The sequence below is a fragment of the Mustela lutreola genome, chromosome 7, assembly GCF_030435805.1.
Source record: "Mustela lutreola isolate mMusLut2 chromosome 7, mMusLut2.pri, whole genome shotgun sequence".
NCBI classification, from domain to species: domain Eukaryota; kingdom Metazoa; phylum Chordata; class Mammalia; order Carnivora; family Mustelidae; genus Mustela; species Mustela lutreola.
Window position 1 is genome coordinate 4,967,109 of NC_081296.1, and position 14,488 is coordinate 4,981,596.

Genomic DNA, 14,488 nt, shown 5'->3' on the forward strand with positions numbered 1-14,488 from the left:
TCTCCCGCTGCTGCTGGAAAGCTCTGTGTCTCCCAAAGCCGTAGACTTGGTGGGGCGGGGGGCAGGGAGACTGCCGGTCCAGAACGTGCAGTTCTCCATGTGGGGGCACGTCGAACCTGTGTGTTTCTGGTCCACTGGGTGGAGCCGGGTGCCGGCCGGGCAGGAAGTCTGAGCAGAGAGCCACACACAAGTGCTCGGGAAGTCCTGACTGAGGACGTGAGAACGTGGCGCACGGACGCGAGTGTGTGAGGGGTGTGTCCGGAGAGTGGGGGCTCTGCTTACTCCCACTTAGTCTCCGCGCTATCCCCCACTAGAAGCTTCTTTAGCATTACACGTTCACGCAGAAAGATCGGATTTACTGATTTGGGGAAAACTCATTTTTCATCTTGGGGTCTGTAGTTTTCATGCCTTTTTTGGCCAGAGGATTTCTTCTTGTAACAAAACAGGGTGCAGAGGTCTGGAACAAGAAGGAAAAATGCAGAGCCACCCCGTTTAGGGGAGGGGCAGAGGCATGGGACACCCCCCTGCCCAGGGCTCCTCCAGGCCCGGGCAGCCACCCCATGAGCCTTGGTGGAGGAGTCCTCACCGAGAACCTGCCATGAGCCAGCCCCGGGGCCTTGCTGGGGGCCCTGACAGTAACTGGGTAGCAGCAGGCCCCTGTCTGACCTCCTGCGAAGGAGCAAGGAATACGGCAGGGCACGTCCTTCCCTACTCTCGCCCCAGGCCTGCCCAGCCCCTTCCGGCCTGTCCCCAGCCGGCCACTGGCGCTGGGGTCCCAGGGCAAGGAGGAGACAGCCACTGTCCCCCGGACGGAATATTAAGGATGGCTTAAAGGAACAGGCTCTGCCCTGCCGCCCCGGGGAGCCTCCCTGCTGACAGCCGCAGGGCTCACAGGCCAGGACAGCCCCACACCAGGCAGACAGGGACACCGATAGGCTGCAGGCTTCTGCATGCCCCCAAGGAACCCTGTCTCCCTGTCCGGTTCCTGTGAGCTAACCTAGGGCCCTGTCTGGACGGCATGACCTCAGTTTGGGGTCACCCCAGCAGGAAGGGACTCCAGCCTTGGCTCTGAGCTGGACCAGTGGCGCAGCAGCCTCCTGGGAACACAGCCCGAATCCAGTGCAGAGGGAGCGTTTGCAATGCTCCCCTCCTTAATGGGCCTAACCCCCCAGCCCCGCGGGCCTCCTCCCCAATCTCCCCAGAGCCACACGCAGCCGCAGCTCCCGTCTGTCGTGAGGCCAACAAGCTCTCTGCATCTGAGGAGTGTCCCTTCTGCTCTCAGTGGGACACGAACGGGGGTGACAGTGGGTTCCACAATCCTGTACAGTCTCTCCATGTCTGGACTGTGGTCTGTGGTTATAGGATTCCTTTGAGATGTGAACTGGAAGCCCCGCTGGGCTTCTGTTCCTGGGGGAGGGGCTCACGTCCTCCCGTCTGGCCCGGCAGGCTGAGTCTGCCGTGACGAGCCCGTGCTCCCAGCACTTTGGCCTGAGCACAACCCGGGGAGGCGAGCCTTGCTCCGGATCTGCGCTTTTGCAAGTTGGGACCACCAGGCTGGGCGCACCCCCAGCTCCAGGCCTCTGCCCCCCACCCCTGAGCACGGCTCCCCTAGGACAGGTCCTCTCAGACACTTACGAAACTCTCCCCCATCCCCCTGTTTGCAAACTGAGCTGTAGCTCTGTGTTGTCTGAGCAGAGGGAAGGGACCGGAATGTGAGGTTACGCCTCCCCCGAGCACGTGGTAACCCCGGCCTGTGGCTTTCTCTCCCGCCACATTTCTCTCACTCCTGACCAATAAATGCAAATTGACGTCCCTCCTCCACGTGCCGGGCCCTGGTGGAGGCGTGCTCTGCACTCCTACTCTGTCCTGTCTGGGGACAGACACACACGGGCAGCGGGCCGGCGGAGAGCAGGCTCGGAGAGGCCACGGGCACCGACTGCAGCCAGATGTGGGAGGGGTGCTCAGGATGTCGGTCAGTGCATGGAAAGAGCTGTCAGTGTGACACACGGGACAGGCTGCCCTTTCCCAAACCCCTAGTCGGACCTCTGGGCACTGCTGACCACCTCTCCCCGCACCGCCTCCGCCACTGCCCAGGAGCGGCCTTCCCTCTAGCCTGACCTCTGACGCCCCATCTCTCGGCAGTTGCATCGTGCTCATGGTGTCCAAGGGAAGATATACCTCCAGGGGCCCCTGGACCAGAGTGCTGGAAAGCCTCGGCGCAGACAAGAGCCTCAAATTGAAAGGTAAGTGGTCTAGAGTGGGGTCCAGATCCCTGGGGTGTGGCTGCTGCTACCCCTTGCTTCCCACCAAACCTCTGAATCCTCAGCACAAGTGGTGCCTTCTGGGATGCATGGACGAGATGTCCCCTGACCCCACGCCTACAGGGCAGCTTCCTCTTACTGTGCAGCCAGGCCCTGGCAGAAGCCTGCCCGTCTGCTCAGCAAGTGCTCCGCCCGCCTTTTAACCAAACACCCACAGAAAAGAGGCTCTGACCGTCGTCTCAGGTTCTGCGGCTCAGCCTGGAAGGGCCCACCTCCCGCGCTCCGCTCGGGCAGATGTCCCACATTTCTTCCACGCTCATTTGTCCCTCCCTTCTTGGGAGAAAAGGAAAGCCCAAAGATTCTAGGTGGCTCGTCCGTGGTCCCCCAGCCTTTTTGTGACAAAGTCCAGCACAGACTCCGCAGGGAAGACGCCAGCCAGCCCAGAAATGCGGGCCTGTCCCTTGCCACCGTCACCGCAGGCTGTGTTGGGGGGGGCGTCCCTGGGGAGGCTGGGAGGGAGGCAGGACGAGTCTGGGGACACCCCCGACCACTGTGGTCCATGTGCGGTGTGCAGCCCTGCCCCGTGCTGGGCACCTTGTAATTCATGAAGAACCGGGCAATCGGTGCCCTGGTTTCCATTTTAGATAGAATTAGACACCTGAGTAACTTGCCCAAGATTCGAATTTGGATCTGAATGTTCCTAGTCCGGAGCCAGTCAGGGCTGTTGGCTACCATGCCACCCTGACCATGAGAACCCTCTGGCGCTGGTCGCCTGTCCAAGCAGACGGGAACTCTAGGCAGCTCCCAGAGAAAAGTCAGGAACCACGAACGAAGGCCCTTCAAAGTGCCAAAGGAGAACCCCAGGGAGAGAGGTCTCTTTTCCAGTTCAGTCCCCTCTCTTTTTAATTACGATCTGGTTGCCAAAAGCTGCCATGCCTGGGGTGACCTCCGTCGAGCGGTGCTTTCCCAGCGGTGGGAAATGTGTGCAGCCCACCGGCCTGGGCCATTTCTTGGTGTGGACATGGAGGCGCACGGCCCTCCAATGGTTAAGCTCTGAACGCAAGAGGGAGACCGCTGTGTGGGGCTGAGGACTCGCCGTCTGGTTGGGCTGCTCTGTCGACTCCGTGCCCTGGACAAAGTCCTTCTAAGCCCACAGCCTGTGGGAGCAGGGTGGGGGCGGGGGAGAGCTCTTGTAGTGGTGCCCACCTCTCCCGGGAGAGATGGGGTCCCTGGGCTTCAGACAGGGGAGGGTGGGGAGCTCAGCTAGAAGGTGGCGGGTGCTCCTGGGAGGTGTCCTGGGTAAAGCAGAGCCACCACCCCGCGCGGCTGGCCCCGAGGTCAGGTGACACCCCACGTGCCCCCCCAGGTAGTCTGCAGCCGGGCACTGAGCTCTTCCGGGGGCCACCTGGAGGGGCAGGGAGACGGTGACGGGGAGCCCTGCGAGGTGGGGGAGTGTAGCCGCTCTCTCGGGGCTTCTGTTCACGGGACCCGTCCCCACTTTCCAGAAAAGATGGCATTCGTTGGCTTCAAAGGGGACTTCCGGCCCACCTGGGTGACCCTGGACACGGACGACCACAAGGCCAAGATCTTCCAAGTGGTGCCGATCCCCGTGGTGAGGAAGAAGAAGCTGTGAGGGGGCTGCTCGCGGTGCTGCCCCCCGGTGCGCAGTGATGGCAGACCCCGGCGGCGGGCGGCTCCCCCGGCCCTGGCCCCAGTGGGGTCAGCCCTGATGGGCCAAGGGGAGGCCGTCAGAGATGCCTGGTGCTGCCCACCCCCTCCCCAGCCTCCAGTCAAGGGTCTCCCTGCAGCCTCCTGGGTACTTCTCTCCTGCCTCTGCAGGGGGGTGGGGAGGCGTGGGGGGTGTACGCGGAGTCCCGAGCGGTGCTGGCACCCGGAGCCCCGATCAGCCATCGCAGATCTCCGTGCTCCCCAGCGTGCATGGTGGGAGGTGGAGCCGGGAAGAGAGTTGGGTCTTCGGGAAATCTCTGTTCCTGTTAGCGAGCGGCGACCTTCAGGCCTTGGGAGCTGGGGTGTAGACAGCGCTCCCCAAGGCGGACCGGCAACCCTCGGGGAATGGGCCAGCCCTGCCTCTGGGGGGTCCCGCCCTTCTGGAGACGTCAGGTTCTGGGATGGGGGGAGGACTAGGTGACTTCTAGAGGCCCTTTCTGTCGTGAGATTCCAGAAGTCTGTGGCTTTCTGCACCATACACAGACCCTAGCTGTAGATGGGATTCTTCCTGGCCGGCGCCTGGGAGGCAGGGTGCCCCGGGGCACGCAGGGCCGGGGCGGTGAGAAGCCAGGCCTGCAGTCTGTGGCTTGCAGCCTGGGGGGACAGGCGGTCAGGTCTGCGTGCCCCCGGTGCCAGGCGAGACTGTGAAGTAGGGAGGATGGGGACCCTGCGGGTGCCCTGGAGGGAAGGATCCCGCCCACTTGAGGGGTCAGGAAGCTTCCCGCAGGGGGAGGAACAGGCCTGCAGGAAGGAAGGGCCGGGCATCTGGTGGGCAGAGGGGTTCGGAGATGAAGCCGGGGACTGCAGGTCACCCTCTGCCTGCCGCCTGCTGGCCACTCTCACGGCCAAGTGTGCCGGGCAGGGGGTGGGCTGGGCGGGCCAGGCCCACTGTGGGGAGCACTTCAGTCCCCAGTCGGCCGCCCTCAGGCCCCGGATGCGGGGAGCTAGGTGGAGAGACATGAGCTCCTATTTGGGGCCTCATGAGTTCTTGAATGGGCTCACCCCTCAAGGAGCCCAGGGTTTCGGGCTTGGAAAGGACTTTACTGGTGACCTAGGCCCAAACCCTCATTTTGAGGACAGGGCACGTGAGACCTGAATGGGGAAGAACCACACAGCCAGGCCAGGGGGCCTGGGCGCCCCATGCCTAGCACCGGCTGCCATACCACATTGCCTCAACAACGGGCCCCAGGGTGTCCCGCACCCCCGAGGGAGCTCCCCAGATGGGACCAAGCCCCCTGGAAGGGAAGACGGATCAGAATGTAGAGAACTGGCCCATGGCGGTTTCCTCCTGGTCTTCTGTGCACAGCGGGTGCCCTCCCGCGGGCTGGGGATGGCCCTGCAGGCTCCACGGGGTTCCAAGTACCTGCCACCCCTCGAGAGGGCACCCAGCAGCCACGACCCTTCCCCAGGTGTCCCCTGGTCTGCAGGCCTGCGGGCGTGGCCTAGGGGACAGCATCGGGGCACACTGCCAGGCTTCCGGTGAGCTCTGGGGGCGTCTGCAGAGCTGCGGGGCCCACTGCAGGCCTCCAGCGACTGCTCAGCACGCGCAGAGAGTTCCGGGAAGGAGGAAAGCTTCGCTTCTCTGCTCAGGTCCCCGAGTCACCCAGGGGGCCACGAGGAGCTGCGGTTTCCCCTTTCCTGCAACCAACCACAAAGCCTTTCTTCAGAGAGGGCCTTCTTGGCTCCCTGCACCCGGGCGCGTCCGTGACTCTCGGGCAGGCTGAGTCGACACCTCCCAGTTCGCCCAGCGGCTCGGAGGTGGCGGTGGGATGGGGTGGCTGCGGGGCCCTGGGAAGGGAGGCGAGATGACCTCATGTTCGCGGCTACAGTTCTGCGGGGTTTCAGACCCTGGCAGTGCCAAGGGCCTAAGCACTGTGAAGCAGTTGGGATCACTTCGGGTGGCCAGGACGTGGGCTGCCTCCAGTTCAGTTACTTTCCAAAACGACCCATTTGAGATCCCTCAGAGTTGTACATACGTCTAACGGCGCTGGATCTGTGTGCTTTCTCTCCGGCGCGTTCTTGGTGGCGCGGACTGTCTCGTGGCTTGGAACCCTGCTCCTATGGTCCTCTGTTTGTCAGCGCTCACGGGAGCTGGGCCTTTAGGGTAAAAGACACTCCTCTGAGATGCTTGTCTCCTTCCTGTTGCCGAAATAGCGGGTCCTTTTTCGGGAATTCGATGTACCGTGTGTTTTGTGTGTAAACGGCGCTACCATGAACAAAGATGTATTTTCTATTTATTTATTCTATATGCACTTGGAGAAGTCATGGTCAGAGAAATGAAGAGTTGTCTTAAATGTCGTGCGAGGGGGGTGAATGCAGAGCCTTCTGTGGGCAGCAGAGGACCTTGGCTCTGGTTTGGAGAATCTTGCTGTACCATAGTAAACTCACAAAGGATCTCCTTCTCCTGCCTGCTTGCTTTATTTTCCGTGAATGCGGCCCTCATTTTAAGCTAATTGTACGCCAGTGTCCTACCTCGCCCTGTCCCGAGGGGGCGCCGATAGGTCCTGGACAAGAAGCTGTCACTCACTCACTGCTGGCCAGGCCCAGGACGTGTCCTGGCCTCCACGTTCCCAAGCAGTCAGGTTGCTGGCAGGGTAACTCCGTCATCCCCCAGGGGAAGCCAACGGGGTCTTGGCTCGAGGCAGGACTGTCTCTTCCTTCTGGACGCCAAACCCAGCATCCGAGGACAGCATGGAGGGGGAGAAGCGGGTCTGAAGCAAGCGGCCGGACAAGACGGGGCAGGCAGCCTCGCACGGGTCCCTTGGCTGCAGCGGGAGGGCCTCGCTGGCTCTGGGGGGAGGCATGGGAAGCAGAGCTGGAACAGGTGACCAGGTGGTGCCCTAAGCTGCACTGCCCCAGAGGCAGCCACAGCCACCATGGCTATCCACGCTTAATCACAGTTAAATACGATGAAAAACTCAGTCCTCAGGGGGCACTGGCCACGTGAGACGGGCTCGGGGGCCCTGGGGCTGGTGGCTGCGTCCTGGGTGGGGCAGACCTGGGGTGTTTCTGTCCTCACACGAAGGTCTCCTCTTGGTGGTTTCTGGAGAGCCCTTGGGGCTCCTACACTGGGCTTCCTCCATCTCTGCCTCTCATGTGTGTGTGCATGTGTATGAGTGTGCGCGTGTGCACGTGTGTGTGAATGTGTGGGTGTGTGAGCGTGTGCACGTGTGTGTTACTGTGTGGGCCTGCAGAAGTGTGTGAGTGTGTGCATGTGACTCAGTGTGTGCGTCACGTGCATGTGCGTGTGCATGTGAGTGTGTGTGCTCGTGTGTGTGTGCCCGCATGAGTGTGCTCGTGTGATCGTGCACATACATGCGTGTGTGACTGAACATGTGTGTGCTCGGGTGTGCCATGTGACCGCATGCGTGTGCGTGTGCGTGTGTGACTGCGAACATGTGTGTGCTCGTGTGTGCTCGGTGTCCTCTCTGGGGCTGGCCCTGCACCGGTGGTACCAAGTCCTCACAGACCCTTTGGCCAGACCGGCTGGGATGTCCCGGTGGCCAGGCGGATGCGTGACCCCCGCGCTCTCCGGGAACATGACCCACGGGCAGAGCTCACACTCACGCACTTGATCAGCACCAACGGGAGCAGGAAAGAACCTGATGGGGAGCAGGTGGCCCCACCACCAGCGAGTGGCAGGCCCGGGGTGGCGAACCGGCCTCACCTGGGGACCGACGAGGGACGGGGACCCAGCCCGGGCAGACAGAAAGCTAGCAGAGGTGCGGGACATGGGTTGGGGAGCTGCATGAAGGGAGCCGATGGGCGGGATTCAGGGACCCCAGGACTTGATGGTGGGGGTGGTCCCTGGTGACTTAACCACCAGCAGCGTCCCTGCTCCAAGGAGCCCCGGCACTGGCTCGGTGACAGGACTGGCCCCCAGAAGGGTGGGGGACCAGGCAGGGAGACTGCAGCAGCCGGCCAACCCAGGGGCAGAGGGAGCCGCAGACGAGCTGGCGGGGCAGCGCGGTGGCGGGGACCCTTTGGCCTCTGCTCCTTCACCCACGCTTAGAGGGGAGTCCCGTGTGCACGGACGGGTCAGCCTCAGCGGGCTGGGGGCCAGGGCACAAGAGGTTCTAGAGAACGAGCAGGAACTAAGCCAGGAAGACGGGCAGGAAAAACACTCCGACCGGGAACCGAGCTCGAGGGCCTGGAGACGAAGGCTGGGGAGACAGCGCAGCGAGTGGTGGAGCTCTCCCTACACGCAGGGGGAGGGAGAGACAGGTGTCCACTCAGACACCCTGCGGCGGCCTTGAGGGGTCAGAGTTCAGACTTAAAATGCAATGGCTCTGAGTGGGAAGCAGGATGGGGTGATTTCGTTCCCACATCCACAGACAGACTGGGTGGTCCCCAACCTAGTGTGTGCCTGCATCTCGGCCTCGTCACCCACCACGACGTCACCCACCGGTCCCCATCCAAGTCCGAGGCACACAGAACCCTCATCACTTCTCACCCCTCCCCCATCCAAGGCACCCAGGGTCTCTGCCAGGCGACCTGTGACCTGTTCCTTATCCCGGGCACACGCTTCCCTCTTTCTTCTCTGCGGGCTGACGCCTGCTCTCTCCAAGGCTGAGGGCCACGCAAAGGCTTCTCTGACCCCCCTTCCTCCTTCCTCCCCGGGGCCCAGGGCCTGCACCACCACCACGCACCCCAGCCTCGGGCTGCCACCCAGCCCTCCCACCAGCCTCGCTCAGGGCGGGACCCTCACCCCCCTCACTGGAGGGGCAGAGCACATGCAGCCTCCAATGTTGAATGAAGGCATCAGCCGACCGGTCTCTGCCCAATTCCCCGAGGCCAACACCAAGCTGCCCTCTGAACCCACACGGCGCTCCCCTCCCCCAGGGGCACCGGAAGGAGCGGGAAGTAAGGGGCAAGGACCCCTGAGGCCTGAGACTCAGCTCTAGACCACACAGGCGGACAGGGCGCTATAAAGCAAAGCAAGTGAACTTTGGATTTCCGGCACCCGTAAACGTTACGGTGACACCACCTATTAATACGCCAGAGCGTTATGTCGAGAAAAACCAACGTACGCACCTGAATTTTAAAATACTGTATCACGGGGCTCCTGGGTGGCTCCGTGGGTTAAGTGTCTGCCTTCGGCTCAAGTCCTGATCCCAGGGTCCTGGGATCGAGCCCCACATGGGGCTCCCTGCTCAGGGGGGAGTCTGCTTCCTCCTCTCTCACTCCCCCTGTTTGTGTTCCCTCTCTCACTGTGTCTCTGTCAAATAAATAAAATCTTTAAAAAATAAATAAAGATAAAAATAAAGAATAACAAAATAAAACATTGTATCCTTAAAAAACACGAGCCGTCGTCTGACTCCCAGGGAGTCGTCGTCTCTGACCGCAGCTCACCGGGACAGTCGGGGGACGGCGAGCAAGTCTGAGGTGCGGCGGAAAGCAGCCAAGCGGGCGGCGGACACACCGGGCCAGCAAGAGCTGGAATGTCAGCACCGGCAGAGCTGCTCCACCCGGGGCCGCCGCGAACCTTCAGCTCTAGAAACACGCAGCATTTCCGAAGCGCAGTAAGACCGGGCCAGGCTGTGAGCGCCCACAGGCACCTCGCATGCCCTCGGCAGTAGTCGGAGGCCTTTCGTCCCACCGAGGAGACGAAGTTCGATCATTTGCACCACAAACGCGGCTGCCTGGGCGTCCCGGGTGCTGGGGATGACGTCTTCGCTTAGCGAACCCGCGCAAGCTGCCGTGGCTGGGAGAACCCCGGTGCCAGCCCTCGCGGCTAAGTCCTGCCCGTGCACATGCGCACGCACACGCACACACACACACACACACACACACACACACACTCACTCGCAGGAGCCCCCACTGCCCCCCTGCATGGCTGGCCTCCGCTTCGGACCTTCCTTGTCTTAGCTGACAGACACCACACAGTGACCTCGGCGGGAAACACGGCCCTTTCCTTCTCGACCCCCAGAGACACGAGCACAGCAAGTTACCTGGACGTAGCAGGGTTTTGCTGAAGGCTTGGGAACACGGCGGAGCAACAACCGAAGGTGGAAAATCAGTCATCATGGCCGGAAAGCCCGTTCGCCTCCCGTCCCCCGAGGCACACGCCTTAAGCAAATCCCTGCATCCAGCTGCTGCTCTGGGACATCAGAAGCCCCTCCCCTTACACAAAGAACTGTTGTTTCCCTCCACTAACTACAGTTTAAAAATTGGGGGCGCCTGGGTAGCTCAGTGGGTTAAGCCTCTCTGCCTTCGGCTCAGGTCATGATCTCGGGGTCCTGGGATCGAGTCCCGCATCAGGCTCCCTGCTGAGCAGAGAGCCTGCTTCTCCCCCCCCCTCTCTCTGCCTGCCTCTCTGCCTGCTTGTGATCTCTGTCAAATAAATAAGTAAAATCTTTAAAAATAAATAAATAAATAAGAAAAAGAAGAAAAAGAAAATTGGGCAGCACGCCTGGGTGGCTCAGTGGGTTGGGCGGGTGGAACGTCTGCCTTCGGCTCAGGTCATGATCCCAGGGTGCCAGGATCCAGCCCTGCATTGGGCTCCTTGCTTTGGGGGGAGCCCACTTCTCCCTCGCTTTTTGCTCTCCCTGCTGTGTGCTTTCGCTCTCTCGCTCTCTCTCTCCTGACAAATAAATAAATAAACCCTTCTTCGAAAGTTGGGCTAAGCATTTCTTCTCTTATCCAAACCCTCATCCGGGTGCTCTGTGGAGCAAAGATGATTTCTCCGGGCCCCACCTTGAGCAGCCCGGAGAATCTATGGAGCCCATGACCATGGCCGAGCTAGCGTGACGGGGCTGTGAACACATTCACCTCTTGCAGGGACCCGTCTGGAGCGGGGCTGGGCAGGGGCAGCAGGGGACAGTTACCCACGTTCTCAGCTGGTGCTGCTGGGTCGTCCCGGAAGGACGTGTGGAGAGAGGTGTTCTGGGCCCCATTACCCCCTCCAGGTTAGGGAACGGAAGGCGAGAGGCTCTGCCCGGGGGGCCGTCCCTGATGGAAATTCCAAGAATAGAATGTCTGCCCTCTCTCCGGGTTGCCTCCCCAAGCCAGCGGACAGGAGCCAAGAGAACCCCTCCTGGGAGATGGGGTATTTGCAGGAAGACAAGATTGACATTTTACTTCTCAGCTGGACACCAGCTCATAGGCCACCAGGCTGCCACCCAGCATCTCTGGAGAGCTACCCCGTGCCCCTGTCACACGATAGGGCAGAGGCTGGAGATGTCCCTCTGCTCATCTGGGGGTGACTCAAGGACAGACACAGGGAACACGCAGGTCCCAGGAGAACAGAGCACAGCCTCTGGGGAGACGCACCTTCGTCCTGGGCTGGGCAAGGATACACAGGGTTTCCCAGGAGCTGTGGAGCTTACCACCGCAAGCATGAGCCTGAAGGGCCGTGCCCCAGAGGGGAACCCTTACGGGAAGGGGCTGTGGGGCCTCCAAAGGCAGGAGCTGAAGGAGAAGCTGGCTTTACCAGTATTTAACTGGAGACAATCGCTCGGATCCAAGTAGGTAGGACAGCATCTGGGAATAATCCAGAATACAGCCCAAACCAGAGCCAATGCTTGGACACGTGCCCTAACAGGGGACCAGAGGACCCCTGCAATCGCACAGACTGGGGAAGGCTTGTTGCCCCCCCTCCAGCCCCCCCGGCTGTGTGCCCCACCCTAGAGGAGCCAGCAGGGATGGGGGCTTGGGAGCCCGAGCAGCAAGAGGAGAGGGAGAGCGCACGCCCCCTCCCCTGCCGGCGGTGGGCAGGGGAGCCGGCTGCGGGGCGGGAGGAGAACAGCGCTAGTTGGCGGTGCGGCTGAAGCCCGCACCGTGACTGTCCCGATGGGGCCCACGGCGAGCTGCAGGGCCCAGGATCCTGTGGGAGACATCGCCGGCAGGAGGCGGAGGCAGCAGAGCGTCTGGAAGGCGGCCCCGAGCAGAACAGCCGTGTCTGCCGGTCTTCGCCCGACCGCCCCTCAGGCCCAGCATCCCCTTCCACGGTGGAGGGACCAGGGCAAGGACTGGGCCCCCCCAGACAGGAGCGCGTCACCTTCGGGAGGAGAAAGACGCTGCTAACGTGGGGACTTGCTTGTCGGTGTCGTGTCCTTCCCGGGCCAGAGGGGCACACTGCGTCTGGCGGAGGAGAGACGCACAGCTGGGGCGGGGGGTGCTCTGGCCGGTGCCGGCAGACGGTGAAGTCATCACGACGGGTTGCTAAGACTCCGTGGAATTATTAAATTCAAAATCCTGAAGAATCCCGAAGTCCACGGAATCGAACTTCCAGCGGCTCCCCCAGAGAAGAAGCGGGCGTCGGCGGACACCGTGTGCTCCCTGTGCCCCAGGCCGCCCTCCTCCGCGCCCAGGAGCGGGTGTGAGGCCACGGCCGCTCCTCGCCTCTGACTCCCAGTGGGCCGGCCGACAGGAGGCACCGTCAGGGGCGGGAGGCGCTGGCTCAGGGAACGAAGGTCACGGCGTCCCTCCCTGCGGGGGTCTGCCAGCGGGCGCGCTCCCTCTCAGGAAGCCAGGACTTGGGCAGGGCCCTCTCCCACTATCCGCCCGGGGCCCCGTAAGTGCCCTGCCTCCCGGTCCCCAGGCCTTGGGCTGGTGATGCTTCCCGTGCGGCCGCAGGCCCAGCGTCTCTGCCCTGCTCCTTGCTGCGGCCCGAATTTCACGCCCTGCTTGCACGTGGCCCCTTCATGACCTGACCCTTCCCGGCCTCCTGCCTCATATGGATACGTTATACCCAGGTGCTCGCACCAAGTCTACGGAGCGGTGGGGCGGGAGGGGGTAAAACCAGGAGGAACACAGGAGGGAGCCGTCCGCAGTAGAAAACCTGCAAACGGGAGAGAAACACATTTAAAAACTCACCCGCGGTTATAGGACGCCAATGGGGACAACAGGGAAACGCTGCTGGTCCCCGTCAGACTGAACGCTAGGGGACGGGGCGGACACTCGCCGACGGGGACCGGCTGCTTGGCGCACGTTTCCTATAAAGTGATTTACTGGTACGTGAAAGTGATTTGAAAACCTGGGCAAAGCTCTGGCCCCAGAACTGGGTCCAAGAATCCTTCCGGAGCCGAGGGCTGGGGGAGCACGGGGGTCGGCGACAGGGGCCCGCGCCGCGGCGGTCTACACGGTAGCGGAAACTCCCAATAAACCCTAGTAGTCGATAATCAGAGAGTGGTTAAATCGAGGCACGTTCCCTTTCCCAAAACACAGATTAAAGATGACTACGGAAACACGGACGGTTATCGACACTGGGGAGAGGGACCGGGCACCGGCCACACGGCGCATGCTGGTTTGCATTCGCACACCTTCATAAGGTGCTGTGACGGAGGCTTCTGCGAGTCGGAAGTGGCCGTTTTCGGGAGCATTTAGCATCACGAGTCAAGAGCCTTAAAAATAGTCCTTTCCCGTGACCTGCTAAGAACTTAGGGGGCATTTAGCCTCAGCGGACGGAGCCTGCGTGTGAAGCTGCTCGTTATGGGATCCTTTGTGCACATCCGACACGGTTGAAGAAGCCCGGTGGTCAGCTAAGTGGGAACGACTAAGTAACTTGGGTTCAGCTCTGCTGAGTTATTGGTCCTCACTGAGATAGTGTCTGTGGCGTCACCCCACTCCCTCACTGGCAGAGTCAGCCGCAGAATCCCTGTGGGCTCTGGAAGCTGCAGATCATTACAGGCTACATAATCTTAGGGCTCAGCTGGCCAGCATTCCCCACATTTGACGTGTACACACATGCGCGCCTGTACACGCAAGCCTCCGGCTCTGCCACCCCCATCCCAGGGCCACACTCCCACAACCACAGGCCACCTCCCTCCCTCTGTGTCCATCCTGGCCCGGCCCACTCATGCCTTTTTCCAGGCTCCTGCTTCTGCATCTGAAAGGCCCAAAGAACTAGCAGGCAGAGGTAAACTCCCCTCGGTGAGCTGTTCCCATAAGATCCTTTGGTCCAGCTGTGATGCAGGAGGTGACATACACAGACTTAAAGTTAGAAGTAGGTGTCCAAAGGCAGAAACCAGCTCCCTTACCCTGCAGGGGCTCTAATGGAGGAGCAAAGACCTCAGGGAGTGTGTAAGGAAGGTTCATTCTACCCTCAGGGTTGAATGGGACCCCTCTTTGCGTTGGAAAGGTCTCCCTCTTGTCCTGTTTCTCCCGGGTCCTGGGCTGTAAATTCCGGGCCTGGCAGAACTCCCCACCCCTGTTTATAGGAGAGATCAGGGTGAGGGACATCAGATAGGGCGCTCGAGGTCATCCGACTCGGGGCTGAGGTGGGGTGGGTGGAGGGTTCGAGGATCAAAGAGGCCCGTGTATCTGGGCCCGGGGCAAGAAGCCTCACTCCCCAGAGAAGAACGCTGGCTGGCCTGGGCAGACCACATGTCCCCAGGAATTCCTGACATTCCGGGCGGAGCACTCCCCGCCCACTGTGCTCCAGGCTCTGGGTCTGTGGGTCAGGGTCTTACCTTGGAGACTGCGGCAGACTTCTCTGGAGGAAAGGGAAGGGCCCGGGGTCTGCCAGGACCGCGCTCTAGGCCTGGAACACCCAGCCA

The 14,488-nt window shown here is 61.6% G+C and overlaps 1 protein-coding gene across 4 annotated transcripts in view; it reads left to right on the forward strand.

Moving 5' to 3' along the window:
• The window catches only part of CEMIP (cell migration inducing hyaluronidase 1), a 129,291-nt gene extending 122,901 nt beyond the window's left edge, over positions 1–6,390 (forward strand). For all 4 annotated transcript variants that reach the window (XM_059179832.1, XM_059179834.1, XM_059179833.1 and 1 more), the window contains 2 exons: positions 2,143–2,243; positions 3,767–6,390. In XM_059179832.1, coding sequence (XP_059035815.1) covers positions 2,143–2,243; positions 3,767–3,894 — 229 coding nt within the window. In that variant the 3' untranslated portion in view covers positions 3,895–6,390. The remainder of the gene's footprint in view (positions 1–2,142; positions 2,244–3,766) is intronic.
• The last annotated feature ends 8,098 nt before the right edge of the window (positions 6,391–14,488 follow it).